Source organism: Dasypus novemcinctus, chromosome 18, assembly GCF_030445035.2.
Source record: "Dasypus novemcinctus isolate mDasNov1 chromosome 18, mDasNov1.1.hap2, whole genome shotgun sequence".
NCBI classification, from domain to species: domain Eukaryota; kingdom Metazoa; phylum Chordata; class Mammalia; order Cingulata; family Dasypodidae; genus Dasypus; species Dasypus novemcinctus.
Window position 1 is genome coordinate 1,202,315 of NC_080690.1, and position 18,219 is coordinate 1,220,533.

The following is an 18,219-nucleotide window of genomic DNA, read 5'->3' on the forward strand; positions in this document are numbered from 1 at the left end:
GTTACAGCAGTAAACACAGGATGGGATGAAGCAAGACTGACCAATGGAACCAAACTGAGAACGCCCATCTCTGGTCAAGTGGTTTTGACAAGGCTCAAACCTGCCCAGCTGGGTCAGAGGAGCCTACTCAACACATGGCTAAGCACAGCCAGAAGGAAGGAGGAGGGCCCTGCCGCACGCCTTAGACAAAGAGCAATTAAATACGAAAACCAGGACATGGAACTCCTAGAAGAAAATGCAAGGGAGCATCGTCAAGACCTTGTGGTGGGTGGTGGCTCCTTGGACCTTACATCCAAAGCACATGCAACAAAAGAAAAGGGATAAATGGGGCCTCCTCAAAATTAAACACTTTTGTATTTCAAATGATTTTAAGAATGTGAAAGACAGCCAACTCAATGGGAAATTTTTTTGGAAACCATGCTCTGACAAGGGATTGATCTCCATGTTTTATTATATAAAGAGATCACATAATTTAATGACAAAATGAAGAGTAACCCAATGAAAAAATGGGCAAAAGAATTGAATAGACATTTTTTCAAAGTAGAAATATAAATGGCCAAAAGACACATGAAATGATGCTCAACATCACTAGTTATTAGGGACATGCAGATCAAAACTACACTGAGATACCATCTCACACCATATAGAATGGCCATTAAAAGATGAGAAATCTACAAGATTTCTTGGATGTGGAGAGACAGGAGCGCTCCTCCACCGTTGGTGGGACTGTAAAAAGGTGCATTGTGGAGGACAGTTTGGCTGTTCCTCAGGGAGCTAAATATAGACCTGCCATACGATCCAGCAATCCCGCTACTAGGAATATATTCAGAAGAACTGAAAGCAAGGACATGACTAGACATTTGCACACCAATGATCACAGTGGCATTATTCAAAATTGCCAAAAGATGGAAACAACCTCAGTGCCCGTCAACCAATGAGGGGGTAAACATGACGTGGTACATTCATACGATGGAATATTATTCAGTCGCAGGACTGGGGAAGCACATGACAACACGAGGAGCCTTGAGGACATTAGGTTGAGTGAAATAAGCCAGGCACACACGGACAAATACTGATGGTCTCACTGATACGGACCAAATACAGTGAGTAGACGTGTGGAGTTGGACTAAGAAGTGTAGATCGGTGGGAGATGAAATGTGGGCTGAGGCGGGAGAGACAATGCTGGGTGTGTGTAGAATAAGGTCAAATGGGAATATGTGGCGATGGCTGGACTTGATGGGAACACATTACGAGTGTAACAAATGCTGTTGGTTTATGGATGTGATTGTGGCTGAAATGAGTAGTCTAGGGAGGTTAATGTAAGTGGAGGACAGCTGGAGGATAATATTGGGAATGTGTAATAATGATTGTTATTAACAATATAAACACAGGAATGTTCTACTGCAGGATGTTAAGAATGCGGTGATACATGAGAAAAACATAACTAATATAATTTATGGGCTATAGTTAACAACATTATAACATTTCTGTGGCAAAAGCAAAGTTGGTACTATATTAATTCTAAAGGTAGAAAAAGAATATGGGTTAGGTTTTGTGAGATATGAATACACTTAAGTATTTTTTTCTTTTCTTCATTTTTTTTCATTAATAAGGAGACATGACTATGTTATTTAACTAATTCGTGTTCATCTATGAATCTTTCTGAACACTAGAGGAACAACTAAGTTAGCAGATGAATTACATGAGATAAAAGTGCCTGGACAGAACTTTTTAGAGTAATGCTTCCATAACTTGTTATTTATTTATTTATTTATTTTTAAGATTTATTTTATTTTATGTTTTTATTTCTCTCCCTTCCCCTCCCCCACTTGTCTGCTCTCTGTATCCATTTGCTGTGCGCTCTTCTGTGACTGCTTCTATCCTTATCAGCGGCACTGGGAATCTGTGTTTCTTTTTGTTGCGTCATCTTGTTGTGTCAGCTCTCCATGTGTGCGGTACCATTCTTGGGCAGGCTGCACTTTCTTTTGCACTGGGTGGCTCTCCTTACGGGGTGCACTCCTTGCGCGTGGGGCTCCCCTACGCGGGGGACACCCCTGCGTGGCACGGCACTCCTTGTGCGCATCAGCACTGCGCATGGGCCAGCTCCACATGGGTCAAGGAGGCTTGGGATTTGAACCGTGGACCTCCCATGTGGTAGGCGGATGCCCTATTGATTGAGCCAAGTCCACTTCCCCTTCTATAACTTGTTGAACTGCCTTTTGCTGTTATTTTAATTTTTGAATTTGAAATAAAGTTTGAATAAGAATGAATAAAAAATAAGAAATAGATAAACTGAAAAACCCCAAACCTATTAAAGAAATTGCATTTGTACTTTAAAATCTTTCCATGGGGAAGTGGATGTGGCTCAAGCAGTTGGGCTCCTGCCTACCACAGGGGAGGTCCTGAGTTCAGTTCCTGGTACCTCCTAAAGAAGACAAGCAAGGCAGAGAGCTGATGTGATGGGCTGGTGTGGCGAGGTGACACAACAAAATGATGCCATGAGATGACACAAACAAGGAGACACAACAAAGAAACACAATGAGAGATACAACAAGTAGGGAGTGGAGGTGGCTCAAGTGATTGGGCGCCTCCCTACCACATGGGAGGTCCTGGGCTCAGTTCCCAGTGCCTCCTAAAAAGAAGACACACAGACACAGAGAGCACATAATGAGAAGACACAGAGAGCAGACAGCGAGCACAACCAATGGGACGGAGCGGGAATAAATAAATAAGATAAATCTTAAAAAAAAATCTTTCCACAAATTACCAGATGGCTGGTAATGAATTCTAATAAAGATTTAAAGAAGAAATAATAGCAATTCTAAACAAATTGCAGAAAATTGGGAAAAAACATAGTTCATAATTCATTCTGAGTTGAGTCTTAACCTGAGACTGAAACCAGATATCACAAGAAAATAAAACGACAGGCCAACATTCTTCATTAACACAGATGCAAACATGCTTAACAAAACTATTGCCAAATCAACTTCAACAATATATTAATATTACTAGCATCATAATCAAGAGAGCTTTATTACTAGAATGCAAGGCTAGTTCAACATTCAAAAATCAATATAATTAAACTGTTTCAAAAGAAAAAATGTAAATGCAGAATTAGCATTTGACGGAATTCTGTACCCAACATCCATGACAACAACTCTCAGCAAACAGGAAAAGAACGGAAGCTCCTCAGCCAGCTGGAGGGCAGCTGACACGGCGTCAGGGCGAGGACCCACGGCTCACCTCAGATGGGAGCACGGCCAGGACTCGCTCCTGCCACTCCTCCCTGACACCTCACACTGGAGGCCCAGCCAGGCGACGAGGAAAGACAAAGAAATGAAATGCACACAGACTGGAAAGGAAGAAACAGAACTCGTCTACTTGCAGCTGACACGAACACCTGCACAGAAAATCCCAAATAATCTATATGAAGCTGCTAGAACTAATGAGTCCAGCAAGGTTGCAGGTTCCCAGGCTGTATTTTCTACACACTATATATACTAGCAAAAACTGGATACTGGAAAACTTAAAAGCAGCATTTACAATACACCAAAAAAGTGAAATACTCTTGTATAAACCTTACAAAACAGCAAAATCTATATGCTGAAAATTAAGAAACACTGATGAAAGAAATAAAAAAGACCTATATAAATGGAAAGAAGTATGATACTCAAGTATTGGAAGATTCAATATTAAAATATCAATTCTTCCCAAAGTGACTTACAGTTTCAGCATAATTCCAATCAAAATTCCAGAAAAACTTTTCACAGAAATTGACAAGTTGCTTCTAAAATGTACAGGGAAAGGCAAAGGAAGGGGAAAAACAAAGTTGAAGGACCACCAGATGTCAAGACTTACTATAAAGCTCCAGTAACCAAGAGAGGATGGAATCAGCAAAAGGAGAGGCTTACACACCAACAGGACAGAGGAGATTCAGAAAACAGGCCCACATGCGTGACGTCAACTGCTTTTTGATGAAGATTCAAAGGTAGGTCGATGGAGAAAAGCAGTCTTGCCAAAAAATAGTGATGGAAAAATTGGTTATCAATAGGTGTTTTAGTCAGCCAAAGTGGTGCTGATGCAAAATAGCAGAAATGGGTTGGTTTTTATAAAGGGTATTGATTTAGGGTAGGAGCTCACAGACACCAGGCCATGAAGCATAGTTACTTCCCTTACCAGAGTCTATTCCCACACGTTGGAGCAAGATGGCTGCCGACGTCCGCGAGGGCTCAGGCTTCCTGGGTTCATCTGGGCTCAGCTCCTCTGTTTCCTCCACAAGGGCAGCTGGAGACTATGAGGCTCTCTAGGCTTTGCCTCTTTCCACAAGGTCAGCTGTAGACTATCAGGTGAACGGCTCTGTCTCTCTCCCTGGGGTTTCTGCCATGTCTAAGGAACTGTCTCTCTTCCTCTGTGTTCTTCTCCTGGCTCAGGTTCTCCCTTCCTGGGGCTCCAGCTTAAGGCTTCAGCATCAAACTCCAACATCAAAAACCCTCCACTCTGTCCTTTGCCTTTTATTTGAGTCCCCACCCACCAAAGGGAGGGGACTCAAAGCCCTAATGACGTGGCCCAATCAAAGCCCCAATCATAACTCAATCATGCCCAGGTATGGACCAGATTACAAACATAATCCGGTATCTGTTTTTGGAATTCATACCATACCAAACTGCTACAATAGGTAAAAAGGAAAAAACAGAACATCAACCCATACTTTGCAAAAATTAACTCGAAATGGATCATAGATTTAAATGTAAATCTAAAAGTATGAAATTTCTGGAATAAAACATAGGAAATCTTTGTAACCTTGGGCTGGGCAAAGATTTCTTAGGTATAACAGTAAAAGCACATTCATAAAAGAACAAATTAATAAACTGCTCCAAAAACTAAGAACATCTGCTCTTCAAAAAACATGTTGAGAGAATGGAAAGACAAGCCACAACCTGGGAGAATATACAGGCAAAACATATTTGGTAGAAGGCGTCTCTCAAATTTCAGAATGAAGAAAACAAATACCCAGTTAAAAATGGGCAAAATGTCTGAATAGACACTTCACCAAAGAAGATGTACAGACGGTGCCCTGCCCCTGAAGAGATGCGCGGCACCGCGAGCCATTAGGAAAACCAGCAAGCCCGCACAAGGCAGACCACGCCCACCAGCATGGCTGTGAGAGCCCTGCGGCTGGCAGAGGAGACTGGCAGGGCTGGAGGAGGGTCCCGGGGGCACGTGCCCGTACTCGTCCTTCACGCCACTGGCTGTGCAGTCAGGGCGTCTGCGGATGAGCCATGAAACTGCTGGTGGCGACCTGTGCAGCCACCCTGTGCTGAGCGCGCGTGGCTCCCGGACCTGCGGGAGGGCCTCTGCTCTGGCCCTGGCCGGCCACCCGGGGTGCAGCATGGCGGGTGTGGAGGCAGCACAGGGGAGAGCGCCCAGCAGCCTCTCCTGGCCCGACGGCAGTCCCACGCCCCCCCAACCCCGGGAACCCCCGTCCGACGCTGACCCCAGGGAGGAAGGCCTCGTACCTGGCAGGCGCGAGGCGGCCAGGGGGTTGGACAGGGCCATGCCGATCTCCGTCATGCCGTACCTCTCCAGCAGCGTGTGGCCCGTGATGGCTCTCCACTTCTCCAGCACGGGGATGGGCAGAGCGGCCGAGCCCGACACCATCAACCTGCGCAAAGCCACAGGCTATAGACTGCTCGGGCCCACAGCTGCTGCTTCTCAAGTCATGATTCAAACTATAGTTTAGGCTAAAACTTAACTTTGTTGGGTGTATTTTAGAAAGGGATGGTTTAATCAAAACAAAAAGAAATATTTGTAGGGTCTTTGGGGTGGCATTCGTTTGCATATAATTAAGATGCTATTCTTAAACAATCCTAAATAACAACACAATTAATATTGATAATGATGATAAAATGCAGTTTCTGGGCAAAACGCTTCTGGGTCTGAGGAGCAGGAGGGCGCCGAGGCAGAGATGGGCCAGGCGCTGACCCCTCTGGGCTGGAGAGGACCCTGTGCCCTGCCTAACGCGCGAAGGCTTCACAGCTCGATTAGAATGGAAACAGCGTGGAGTGTTTGCGGTTCCACACTGCCTCCTCAGACGTCGTTCCTGCACAGTGCCAAGCCCAGAGGGAAGGGGCCGCTCCCACCTCCATCTGGGCTGCGCCCCGTGACGACGGTGCTCGGCCCAGGCCGGGCCAGGCCGGGCACATCTTCCAGCCGCTGGCCCCAGCACCCTGGCTCCCTCTTTCTCACTGGTCTCACGCTCGCCCTTGACTCCTGGGAGCTGGGAGGCAGGTGCTGCTCACCCAGTTAAACAAGCAGCCGGGGCTTCAGATCCCGCCACCGACAGTGCCTGACGCTGGCACACTGCATGGCACGGGTTCCCTAAAGGCAGAGGCGAGGGCACGAGCCTCCCCAAATGTCTGTCCAGAGAGGAGTGCAGCAATGGCAGACGGAGGCTCCAAACACCACGTCAAGTGTTTGTTTGGGACGTTCCAAAATGCCCTTGGGGACCCAAAAGCACCCTTCCTGCGTAGCGGTGACGCCGCAGAGTGGCCCAGGGTCACATCAGGGCTCCCAGGGCTCGCTCAGCCTCAGCCCGCTCCTGCCCGCACTGGCTCCCGGGCACCTGCACAAGCTCGCACCTTCCAGCGGGCCCAGGACCCTTGTCCCCAGGCGGGGGGAAGCACGTCCAGGCCCAGGGGTCCACGAGGAACACTGAGGTCCTCTGCGCAGAGGGTGCAGCTCTGCGTGGGGCTGGGGGCCATCCGGGGGCAGGAGGTGGGCCGGGAGGCGGCAGAGAGGACCCGAGCCAGCAGCCGCGCACCGTCGGTCACCCTCACCGTCTACCCCTAACGTGCATCTCTGCTCAAAGAGTGCAGAAAGCGCCACTGCCTAAAATGGAGCAGGACTGACGGACAAGAACTGCGAAGCGTTTATTGATCCTCGAGACTTCCTGGATGCCTTACCGAATTTTTTCTTCACAAACTGCACGTACAAAATCCTGGACATGAGGCTGGGTAAAGTGCTTGTCATAATAATCTATCAGCTTGGCATATATCGTAGGCACAGCCATGAAGACGTTAATCCGCGGAGGCTCAGAACTTAAAAACTTTTCCCAGACCTACGGAAGAAAGGGAGGATGTGGTCATGAAGTAGAACACATAGAACAGATAGGCATGTGCACGCGCCCGGCTCCAGGCGTGGCCCCGCAGCCTCCCCGCAGCCAAGCGGGCAAGATGCCATCACCTCAGGGCAACACCGTCCTCTGCCCGACCCCACCGAGGTCGTCCCGAGCCAGGGGGTGCCCAGGCTCGTGCAGGACAGCGGTGGGGGAAGGGCTGGGGCAGGGGACTCTGGGTGAGCCCCCACAGGTGTGCCAGGGCAGGCGAGTATGCAGGCCCTGGGCCTGAGAGCCGCCCCACACGCTGGGGCCCTGGAGGTCAGCCCAGCCTGGCTCAGACCAGCACCAAGAGTTGCAGCACAGCCACAGGCTCGCGTGCGTTTTCCTGTTTCGATACACAGATGTCTTTGACTTTCTCACCAGTTAAGTCTCTGAATCTTTAAGGAAAGCTGGTGTGCCATGTCTAATTTGTGGCTCTCTGGACCCCCAGCATTCCACCGTGGATCCTGAGAGCATGCATGTTCCTGTGATCCCCCAAGCCCACTCCCCTTGTAAAATGGAGAGATGAAGGTTGGTCACTGCGCCCACAGGGAGAACTGCGCAGTTGGCGGCAGAGATGAGGAACGACCCTACTGAACTGTGTCTTCGTGTGATCTCCAGAACATATTGTTAAGTAAAAAAAGGAAGCTGGAGACAATTGTTCATAGATCTTAGTTCATCTAAGAAGGGGAAGGCTATGGATAGGTATTTATAGAAAGTAAATACATTGCTTCTATTTTTTTAAACATGGTAGGAATTTATGTAATTTCCATGGTTTTCTATGAGGGATAAAGGAAACGGGTGGGTGGGCAGTTGCAGAGCCGTATTTGTTTGCATGGAGCTTGTTTTGTAAATTGACTTTAGACCCAGACAAATGCTTTATATAATTTTAAAACAAAATTAATCTTTCTTATATGAAACACCTAAAAATTGAAAGCAAAATGACACAAATGAATCTAAATGTGTGCGAAATTGGTGGCTTACCCAGCACAAGGAGGAACTTTTCCAAATTGAAAACCAAACTCATAAATGGCTGGTGGCACTTGTGCTGTGTTGGAGGTGGTGGCGCTGTCCTGTAATTCTGAGTCTCCCGTGTGTAGAACATGAGCTGAGGCAAACGTCATTACCGAGAACTGCAATCCTGGGCATGGGAAAAGGGAGCTGGCAGACGTAAACAGCTGAGGCTGAGGAAGCACCCTGGGGCCTAAGCGCGACTTGGAGGTGGCACTGCCAATGAACCAGGGCGTGGTTTATGTGTCTGAAGAGTCTTTGTTTCCTCACTCTGTCCCCTGAGAAGGTCTAAAAATAACGACTAACCCAGTAGCTGTGAGCACCCTGCACTGGTAATGGTTTCCAAATACCATTTCCCTCCAAAAGGAAGTAGCATTCTTTACAGAAACGGCTGTTTCCAGATCTGAGATAGGAAACCTTCAAGATGCTCCTGGAGCAGCCCGTCCCCCACAGACTGAGGAGCCATCGCCGGCTCTAGGTCGTGCCGAAGGGGCCAGGAGGTGGACCTAGAGCAGCTCTCGCTGGTCGAGGACACAGCAGCTGACCTCAGGAAGGACGACACGTCAAGAGCCTGCTTGAATTGGTAAGTTTAAAATGATTCTACACAAAATGAAATAAAACTGACTGATCTTCCCAACTATTTTGAGATCTGACAGGAAAAGAATCAAGCATTTATTCTGCTTTGCCATGTGAAATGTAACCAAACAGCTGATAAGAAGTTTCTCTACAGAAATAGTACAGTAATAAATGAAAGTAATGAATGATCTTCAGCTTCTAGTTAGAATTTGAAGTCATGATACCCATCATTCTTGCCATACCAACTACGAAAAAAACTTGATAAACTAAAAAAACTCCTGAACATGCTAAAGATACTGGAAAGTTGTACACTCAAAAAAAAAAAAGGAACTAAACTCCATAGGAAAGCGAGCACTTCCTAGGTGAGCAGAGAGGGCGAGAGTAGGCTGGCCTCCCAAAGGCAGGGGGACTTGGGGTACAAGGAGAAACGAGCAGCTTCTCACAGCCTTGCGGCTGGCGGGTGGACCCCACAAGCAGAGTGAGCTCCCCCACCCCAGGAAGGCGCCCACGGACGAAGGAGGCCGTGAAGGGGAAAGACGGTTCTGGGCCGTCAGAGCCATGAGGAGGGGCACAGGGGACACGTGCCCGATCCTGCCCGTGAGACTCTTGAAACGAGGGTAAGTTGGAACAAGCTAACTTGCAATCCAGCCCCAACCAGGCTCGGCTCCTAACTGGAATGCAAGAACCAGCCTCTTACCTCAGCTTTTTGCTAGAGGAAGGCACATGTCTCTGGGGAACATGATCATTCTTTTAAGGACAATGACTGTCATACCAAACATTATAAAGAATGCACAGACACAGGAAAATGTGACTCATAATTAAGCAAAGTGAAAGTCAGAGAAGCAGACACACAAATTATCCAGGTGTTGGAATTAACAGAAAAGGACTTGAAAATAATTACAACAATATGTTAAAGAATTTAAAAGAAATGGACAAAATGGAGAGAAATGTAGGACTTCATCAGAGAAGTGGAATTGCAAAAAAGAATCAAAAGAACATTATAGGGGAATGAATACGGCTCAAGCCACTGGGCGCCTGCTTCCCACATGGGAGGGCCCGGGTTTGGTCTCCCATGCCTCCTAAAAACAAAAACAAACCAACAAGCAAACAAACAAAAAAAACCAACTCAGGGGAGCCCATGTGACCCAGTGGCTGAGCACTGGCTTCCCACACGAGCGGTCCTGGGTTCAACCCCCAGCCCAGTATCTCAGATACACATACACACAAACATTAACTGAAAAATACCTGAAATTAGAACTGACTGGATGGACTAAGAGCAGAACAGACAAAACATGGCAGAAGAGATAAAAGTCAAATACAAGTAAACAGAAGTGATCAAAACTGAATCAGAGAGAACGGGGGCAAGATGGTGGCTGAGTGAGTGCACCTTACAGTCTCTCCTGCAAAGAAGCGGCTGGGCAGTGTTGGAAATTCTTCGGGACCAGGCTGTTTTGGGATTTTGCAGGGCAGGAGGTGTCTGGACATCGATTTGGTGGGACGGTAACAGAGAAGATTCATGTAAAAGGTATTTTGAGGCTCTCTTACACGGAGGTGGGGGCTGCGCGCAGGACGCTCCCCCTGGGGTGGGCGGCACCGGCACCGTGGCGGCGATTCCTGGAGGCTCAGCGGTGCTGGGGAATTCATAAGCCCTGAGCGGGCTATTCAGGGGCCTGGAGGGCAGGAGGCCTTCAGAAACCGATTTGGTGAGACAGACGGAGTTTTCTGCGAGGTGGGGAATTTTGATTTCTGACATGAATAATGGTGCTTCTGGCTAGAGCCCCGCCCCCTAGGCCTGGCTGCCGATCTGCAGCGTCCTTAAATCGCTCGCAATAAAGAGGCGTCACCAGGAGGCTGTTTCGGGGGCTTGCAGGGCGGGAGGTGTCCTGAAGTTGAATTGGTGATACAGCTACAGAAGAGACTCTTGTGAGAGGGGGAATTGTGGGTTTCTGACACAGAGGTCAGAGTTTGTGGATGTGAGCCCCCCCTGATAGGGCTGGCACCCAGCTGCGGGGATCCCTGAAGGCTGTGTTGCACTGCGGCGCTCCCAGGCCCCCTGTTACCCGGATTTGAGGTTGGCAAGTTGGTGTCCCCTAAACCCTGGTGGCCCACACCCCAGAGGCTCACACCGCTTGAGTCTGCAATATCACAGACTTCCCATTCCTGAATCCACCACGCTCTGAGGTCCATCTGAGGTCCTTGATTGTTCTAGCCCTCAACGTTTACATTTTTTTTTTCCTCTTTCCTTTTTCTCTTTTTTTTTAATTTTTAAAATTTATTTTTTATTTTTTATTTCTTATTGTCCTGGTTGCTAATGTTGTATTATCTCCTAGTCTTTTCTCCCATGTATCCCCCAACGTCTTTTTTTTTTCATTTATTTAGGGTTTTTTTGTTGTTGCTGTTGTTGTTGTTCTCTATCTTCTTTTCTTTTCCTTACTTGTTCCCCTCCCTTTTCTTTACCCACCCCCCTTTTTTCTTTCTTTCTTTCTTCTCTTTTTTTCCCTCTTGTCCCTCATTTTCTTCTTATTTTATTTTATCTTAATTATATAATAGATACTGCAGGGAACACCTCACATTTCCTGGGTTTCCTCATCCTCCGTTGCCTCATTTCTGTGTGAATTGATTTTGGCTACCTACACTATCCCCTTTCCCCCACATCTTGATATCCTCCATCATCGACTATCTCTCCTATACTCCACCTCCCTTTCTTTGATCCCCAAATTGTCTAACTTTTAATTTCTAATACCTTTGTTTTGTTTTCTGTCTTTTATCCACTCTTGAAACTATTGTCTTTCTTTTCTCTTTCCCTCTCTCATGAAAACACTAGCTTTTTAATTCATACCATATTCCTCCCATATTCAGTCAACCACCTTATTATAGGTACTCTACTCTCTGCTATAACTCTACACAACTTACATGAATCTAACCTCCATCCTCCCAGATCTCATATTGTTGCTTTGTTAACATTTATTACCAATACTACTTTACACATTTTCCATTCTTACACAATTGCCTTTCCCTGGCCCTAATATTTTCCTTCAAAGTGAACTAAGCCAGCAATAAGAAATTAAAATAAGAACAAAGTGCCAAAGAGAAGATATAACACTTATGCAAAAACAACAGCTAATTAATCCCCAAGACTAGACAAAGAAGCTAAGGAACGGATTAAACCTGTCAAGATAAAATGTTGACAAGACAGCAACAAAAACTACAAACCAAACCAGTAATCAGGAAAACATGGCTGAATCCAATGAACAAACTAAAAACCAGGAAGGGAAGCAGAACTTCACACAAGTAATTAAAGATCTCAGAACATATATCAGAGACAAACTTAATGAAGTAAAGGAAGAGTTTAACAATATGAAGAAAACACTTGGAGAGGAAATTGCAGACATATGCAAAAAGATAACAGATATGATGGGAATGAACAACACAGTTCAAGAAATCAAAAAAACACTCGCAGCAAATAGCAGCAGATTAGAAGAAGCAGAGGAGAGAATTAGCGATGTGGAAGACAGTACATTGGAAATCAAACAAATAGTAGAATTGATGGATAAAAAGATAGAAAAAATCCAGCTAGGACTTAGGGACCTGAATGACAATGCAAAATGCACAAACATACGTATTATAGGTATCTGAGAAGAAGAGAAGGGAAAGGGATCAGAAGGAGTGTTGCAGGAAATAATGGCTGAAAACTTCCCAAATCTACTTAAAGAGACAGATGTACGTATCCAAGAAGCACAACGCACCCCAAACATCATAAACCCCAACAGGCCCACCCCAAGACATATACTTGTCAAATTATCCAACGCTCAAGATAAAGGGAAAATCCTAAAAGCAGCAAGAGAAAAGAAAACCATCACATACAAGGGAAGCTCCATAAGATTAAGTGTTGATTTCTCATCTGAAACCATGGAGGCAAGAAGGCAGTGGTATGATATAGTCAAGGTACTAAAGGAAAAAAATTTCCAACCAAGAATACTCTATCCAGCTAAACTAGCATTCAAACATGATGGAGAGTTCAAAATATTCACAGATAAACAGAAACTGCAAGAGTATGCCAATAAGAAACCTCCCCTTCAAGAAATTCTAAAGGGAGTTCTGCAGGAAGAAAGGAAAAAACAGGACAGGCAGAGTTGGAGGAGAGTGTAAGAGCAACAAAAAGACAAAAAGAGAAGGAAAAAAACGAACAAAATATGACAAACACAAGTCCGATCAAAATATGGCTAACATAAATAATTCCTTGAAAGTAATAACACTGAATGTCAACGGATTAAACTCACCTATCAAAAGATTCAGACTGGGACACTGGAAAAGGAAATATGACCCATCTATATGCTGTCTACAAGAGACACATCTTAGACCCAGAGACTCATGGAGACTGAAAGTGAATGGTTGGAAAACAATCTTACAAGCAAACAATAACCAAAAAAAGGCAGGAGTAGCTATATTAATATCAGACAAAATAGACTTTAAATGCAAAACAATTGTGAGAGACAAAGAAGGATACTACATATTAGTGAAAGGGACAATCTCTCAAGAAGAACAAACAATCATAAATATTTATGCTCCTAACAAGGGCGCCTCTAAATAGGTGAGGCAAACGCTGGAAAAACTAAGTGAAAGAATAGATGCATCTACAATTATAGTGGGAGATTTTAATACACCACTATCAACTCTGGACAGAACATCTCAAAAGAGAATCACTAAAGAAACAAAATATTTGAACAGTATATTAGAGGAGTTGGATCTAATAGACATACAGATCATTACACCCAAACACAGCAGGATACACATTTTTCTCAAGTGCACATGGGTCATTCTCCAAAATAGACCATATGCTAGGCCACAAAGAAAGGCTTAATGAATTCAGAAAGATCGAAATCATACAAAATAATATCTCTGACCACAGTGGAGTGAAGCTGAAAATCTGCAAGGGCCAGAGGCCCAGATTTCACACCAAGATATGGAAATAAAACAGCACACTCTTAGAAAAACAGTGGGTCAAAGAGGAAATCTTAAAAGAAATCAATAACTACCTTGAAACAAATGATAATGATAACACAACATACCAAAATTCATGGGATGCAGCAAAAGCAGTACTGAGAGGGAAATTTATACCCATAAATTCATACATCAAAAAAGAAGAAAGAGCAAAAATTGAAGAACTAACTGCACATTTGGAGGAATTAGAAAAACAACAACAAAGTAATCCCACAGGAAGAAGAAGGAAGGAAATAACAAAGATAAGAGCAGAACTAAATGAAATAGAAAATAAGAAAGCACTTGAAAAGATAAACAAGACCAAGAGCTGGTTTTTCTAGAAGATCAATAAAATTGACAAACCTTTAGTGAGACTAACAAAGAAAAAAAGAGAGAAGATGCAAATACACAAAATAAGAAATGAGAAAGGAGATACTACCACTGACCCCACAGAAATAAAGACTATCATAAAAGGATACTTTGAAAAACTATATTCCAACAAAAATGACAATTCAGAGGAAATGGACAAATTCCTAGAAACACATAAGCAGCCTATATTGACAAAAGAAGAAACTGATGATCTCAACAAACCAATCTCAAGTAAAGAGATAGAATCAGTCATTAAAAATCTTCCAACTAAGAAGAGCCCAGGGCCAGACGGCTTCACAGGTGAATTCTATAATACATTCTGGAAAGAACTAACACAAATCCTCCTGAAACTCTTCTAAAAACTCGAAACAGAAGGAACATTGCCTAACTCATTCTATGACGCCAACATTACCCTAGTACCTAAGCCAAACAAAGACACCACAAGAAAGGAAAATTGCAGACCAATTTCTCTAACGAAACTAGACGCAAAAATACTTAACAAAATATTTGCTAATCATATTCAACAACACATTAAACAAATTATACACCATGACCTAGTGGGATTCATTCCAGGTATGCAAGGATGGTACAACATAAGAAAATCTATCAATGTAATACACCATATAAACAGATGGAAGGAAAAAAATCACATGATTATATCTATAGATGCAGAAAAAGCATTTGACAAAATACAGCACCCTTTCTTGATAAAAACACTCCAAAAGATCGGAATACAAGGAAATTTTTTGAACATGATAAAGAGTATATATGAAAAACCCACAGCCAACATTTTTTACAATGGAGAAATCCTAAAATCCTTCCCTCTAAAGTCAGGAACAAGACAAGGATCCCATTGTCTCCCCTTCTATTTAACATTGTCTTAGAAGTACTTGCTCGAGCACTGAGGCAAGAAGCAGATATAAAAGGCATTCAAATTGGAAAGGAAGAAGTCAAAATTTCATTATTTGCAGATGACATGATCCTATACATAGAAAACCCTGAGAGGTCTACAACAAGCTTCTAGAACTCATAAATGAGTTTAGTAAAGTCGCAGGTTATAAGATCAATGTGCAAAAGTCAGTAGCCTTTCTGTACACCAATAATGAGCAAGCTCAGGAGGAAATCAAGAAACAAATACGATTCACAATAGTAAATAAAAAAATCAAATATTTAGTAATAAATTTAACTAAAGATGTAAAAAACTTACACACCGAGAACTATACAAGACTGTTCAAGGAAATCAAAGAAGACCTAAATAAATGGAAGAATATTCCCTGTTCATGGATAGGAAGACTAAATATTATTAAGATGTCTATCCTACCAAAACTGATCTACACATTCAATGTAATCCCAATAAAAATCAACACAGCCTTCTTTAAGGAACTAGAAAAACTATGAAATTTATTTGGAAAGGAAAGAGGCCCCGAATAGCCAAAGACATATTGAAAAAGAAAAATGAAATTGGAGGAATCACACTACCTAACTTCAAAACATACTACAAAGCTACAGTAGTGAAAACAGCATGGTATTGGCATAAGGAGAGACACACAGACCAATGGAATCGAATTGACAGTTCTGATATAGAACCTCATATATATAGCCATATAATATTCGATAAAGCCACCAAACGCTCTCAACTGGGAGAGAATGGCCTATTCAACAAATGGTGCCTGGAGAACTGGATATCCATATGTAGAAGAATGAAAGAGGATTACCATCTCACACCTTATACAAAGATCAACTCAAGATGGATCAAAGACCTAAATATAAGAGCCAAGACCATAAAGACCTTGGAAAGCAGTGTAGGGAAACATCTACAGGACCTTGTAATAGGAAATGGCTTCATGAATATCACGCCAAAAGCACGAGCAGCAAAAGAACAAATAGATAAATGGGACTGCCTCAAAATTAAAGCCTTTTGCACTTCAAAGGAGTTTGTCAAGAAAGTAAAAAGGGAGCCTACACAATGGGAGAAAGTATTTGGCAACCATATATCTGATAAGAGACTTATAACTTGCATATATAAAGAACTCCTATATCTTGAAAATAAAAAGATAAACAACCCATTTAAAAAATGGGAAAAAGATTTAAACAGACACTTCTCCAAAGAAGAAATACAAATGGCTAAAACGCACATGAAAAAATGCTCCAAATCTTTAGCTATCAGGGAAATGCAAACTAAAACTACAATGAGATACCATCTTACTCCCATAAGATTGGCAGCTATGAAAAAAACAGAAGACTACAAATGCTGGAGAGGATGTGGAGGAATGGGACACTCATCCACTGCTGGTGGGAATGCAGAAGGATCCAACCATTCTGGAGGACAGTTTGGCAGTTTCTCAAAAAACTAACCATAGATTTGCCATATGACCCAGAAATTCCACTGCTGGGTATATACCCAGCAGAACTGAAAACAAGGACACAAACCGATATATGCACACCAATGTTCATAGCAGCATTGTTCACTATCGCCAAAAGTTGGAATCAACCCAAATGCCCATCAACAGATGAGTGGATCAATAAAATGTGGTATATACATACAATGGAATACTACTCGGCTGTAAGAACAAATACACTACAAACACACGTGATAACATGGATGAATCTTGAGAACCTTATGTTAAGTGAAGCAACCCAGGCATTGAAGGACAAATACTACATGACGTCAATGATATGAAATAAGTAAACCAAGCTGCCTCAGAGAGCTAGTGACTGGAAGATAGGCTTACAGGAAAGCGGGGGGTAGAGGAAGGATGTAAGCTGACATCTACATGGGTGAAATCTATGATAAGCTGGAGGTAAGTATGTGTACAAGGAAGGGATAAAATGGGGGCATAGGGTTACCTTTGGGTGGGGCTTTGCGGACTTGAGCGGGGCTAGGGATGGGCGTATGGGTAATATCGCCCAAGAAATTGGGGGGAGGGTGGGGCAACATACGAACATAGGAGATTGTCAGGTGTTGGTTGAAAGTATAATGCTGAGAAAACCTTTTCAAAATATAATTAGGAAAGTTACCTGTTTAAGATACTTAAAGGGGATAATCTGATGTAGGACAGACTCCTGGAGAATATCTGAATGCTCATTTTGCCAGACTGGGTTATACCATTGGGTAGAGACCCATATAATGAGAGTGAAGGTATACCCACATTCTGGGGAGGACTGATGCCATCAAATAGAGGGAACTGCATCTCTCAAGAGAAAGGGTGGCTCCCAGGGCATTAGGGCAGTTGAGCGGGTCAAGCCCTCAACACTGTTGCAAGTATCTCTGAACGTGGCTCCTCAGGAAATGAAGATTGACTGTCACTGTGCGCCCCAAGGGGAGGGGGAAAGATGTATTGAATAGATGGAACCAACGTAACTGTGAGGGCAATAGAAGTGTTTCACGAGAGTACACAAGGATGGATATAAAACATGTAATATTACACCAAAAACAAATAGGGGATGACAGACTAATAACGTAAACCATAATGTAAAATATAGGATAACTAAAAATTTAGAAAACTGTATAGCCTAAAGTATAAACCACAATGTAAACACAAATGTTACCTTGTCTGAAAGCTGTTGTCTCAATATCTGTACATCAGTTTCAGTAAATATGATATGAATATGTTAAAAGATTATTGCTGTAGAAAGGAAAAGGTTTATATTGGATATGTGGGAGTACTGTATATTGTATATATGAATTACTGTGATCTATGGCTCTTGTGAAGAGAAGCTCAATAATTAGGAAAAAAGAAAAGAAAAAGATAGGATGTAGAATTTTTCCAAATCAATATGTATTCTATATCTGACCTTTAAACTCATCGCTATATTCCATTTTACTATTAAGGCATTACATTGGGCTTCACTTTTCAGGAAGTTTTGGATCACAGAATGGTTCAACAATGGCAGCGGAGGAATACTGGTATGGGATGTTATTGACAGGGATATATGGTTGACAGGGAGTTACACAGGGCGTGTGTCCAGGGTGCATGGAAATGTTTGGATATACTCATAGTGGAAACAATTAAAAACAACAGCTGGGGGGTACTGGGTTCCTGGCCGGGGGGGGGGGCTCTGTCGTGGTCCCTAGGGGAGCAGGGTGCAATGGCAAGGACCAGGAAGGAATGAGGGTCCAACAGTGA

The 18,219-nt window shown here is 43.5% G+C and overlaps 1 protein-coding gene across 8 annotated transcripts in view; it reads right to left on the reverse strand.

Annotated features, from left to right (window-relative positions):
- Positions 1-18,219, reverse strand: part of ACSF3 (acyl-CoA synthetase family member 3) — an 85,989-nt gene that overhangs the window by 43,705 nt on the left and 24,065 nt on the right. For all 8 annotated transcript variants that reach the window (XM_058279564.2, XM_058279563.2, XM_058279567.1 and 5 more), the window contains exons 4-5: positions 6,963-7,117; positions 5,517-5,662 (exon numbers count right to left, since the gene is read on the reverse strand). In XM_058279564.2, the coding sequence (XP_058135547.1) occupies positions 5,517-5,662; positions 6,963-7,117 (301 nt within the window). The remainder of the gene's footprint in view (positions 1-5,516; positions 5,663-6,962; positions 7,118-18,219) is intronic.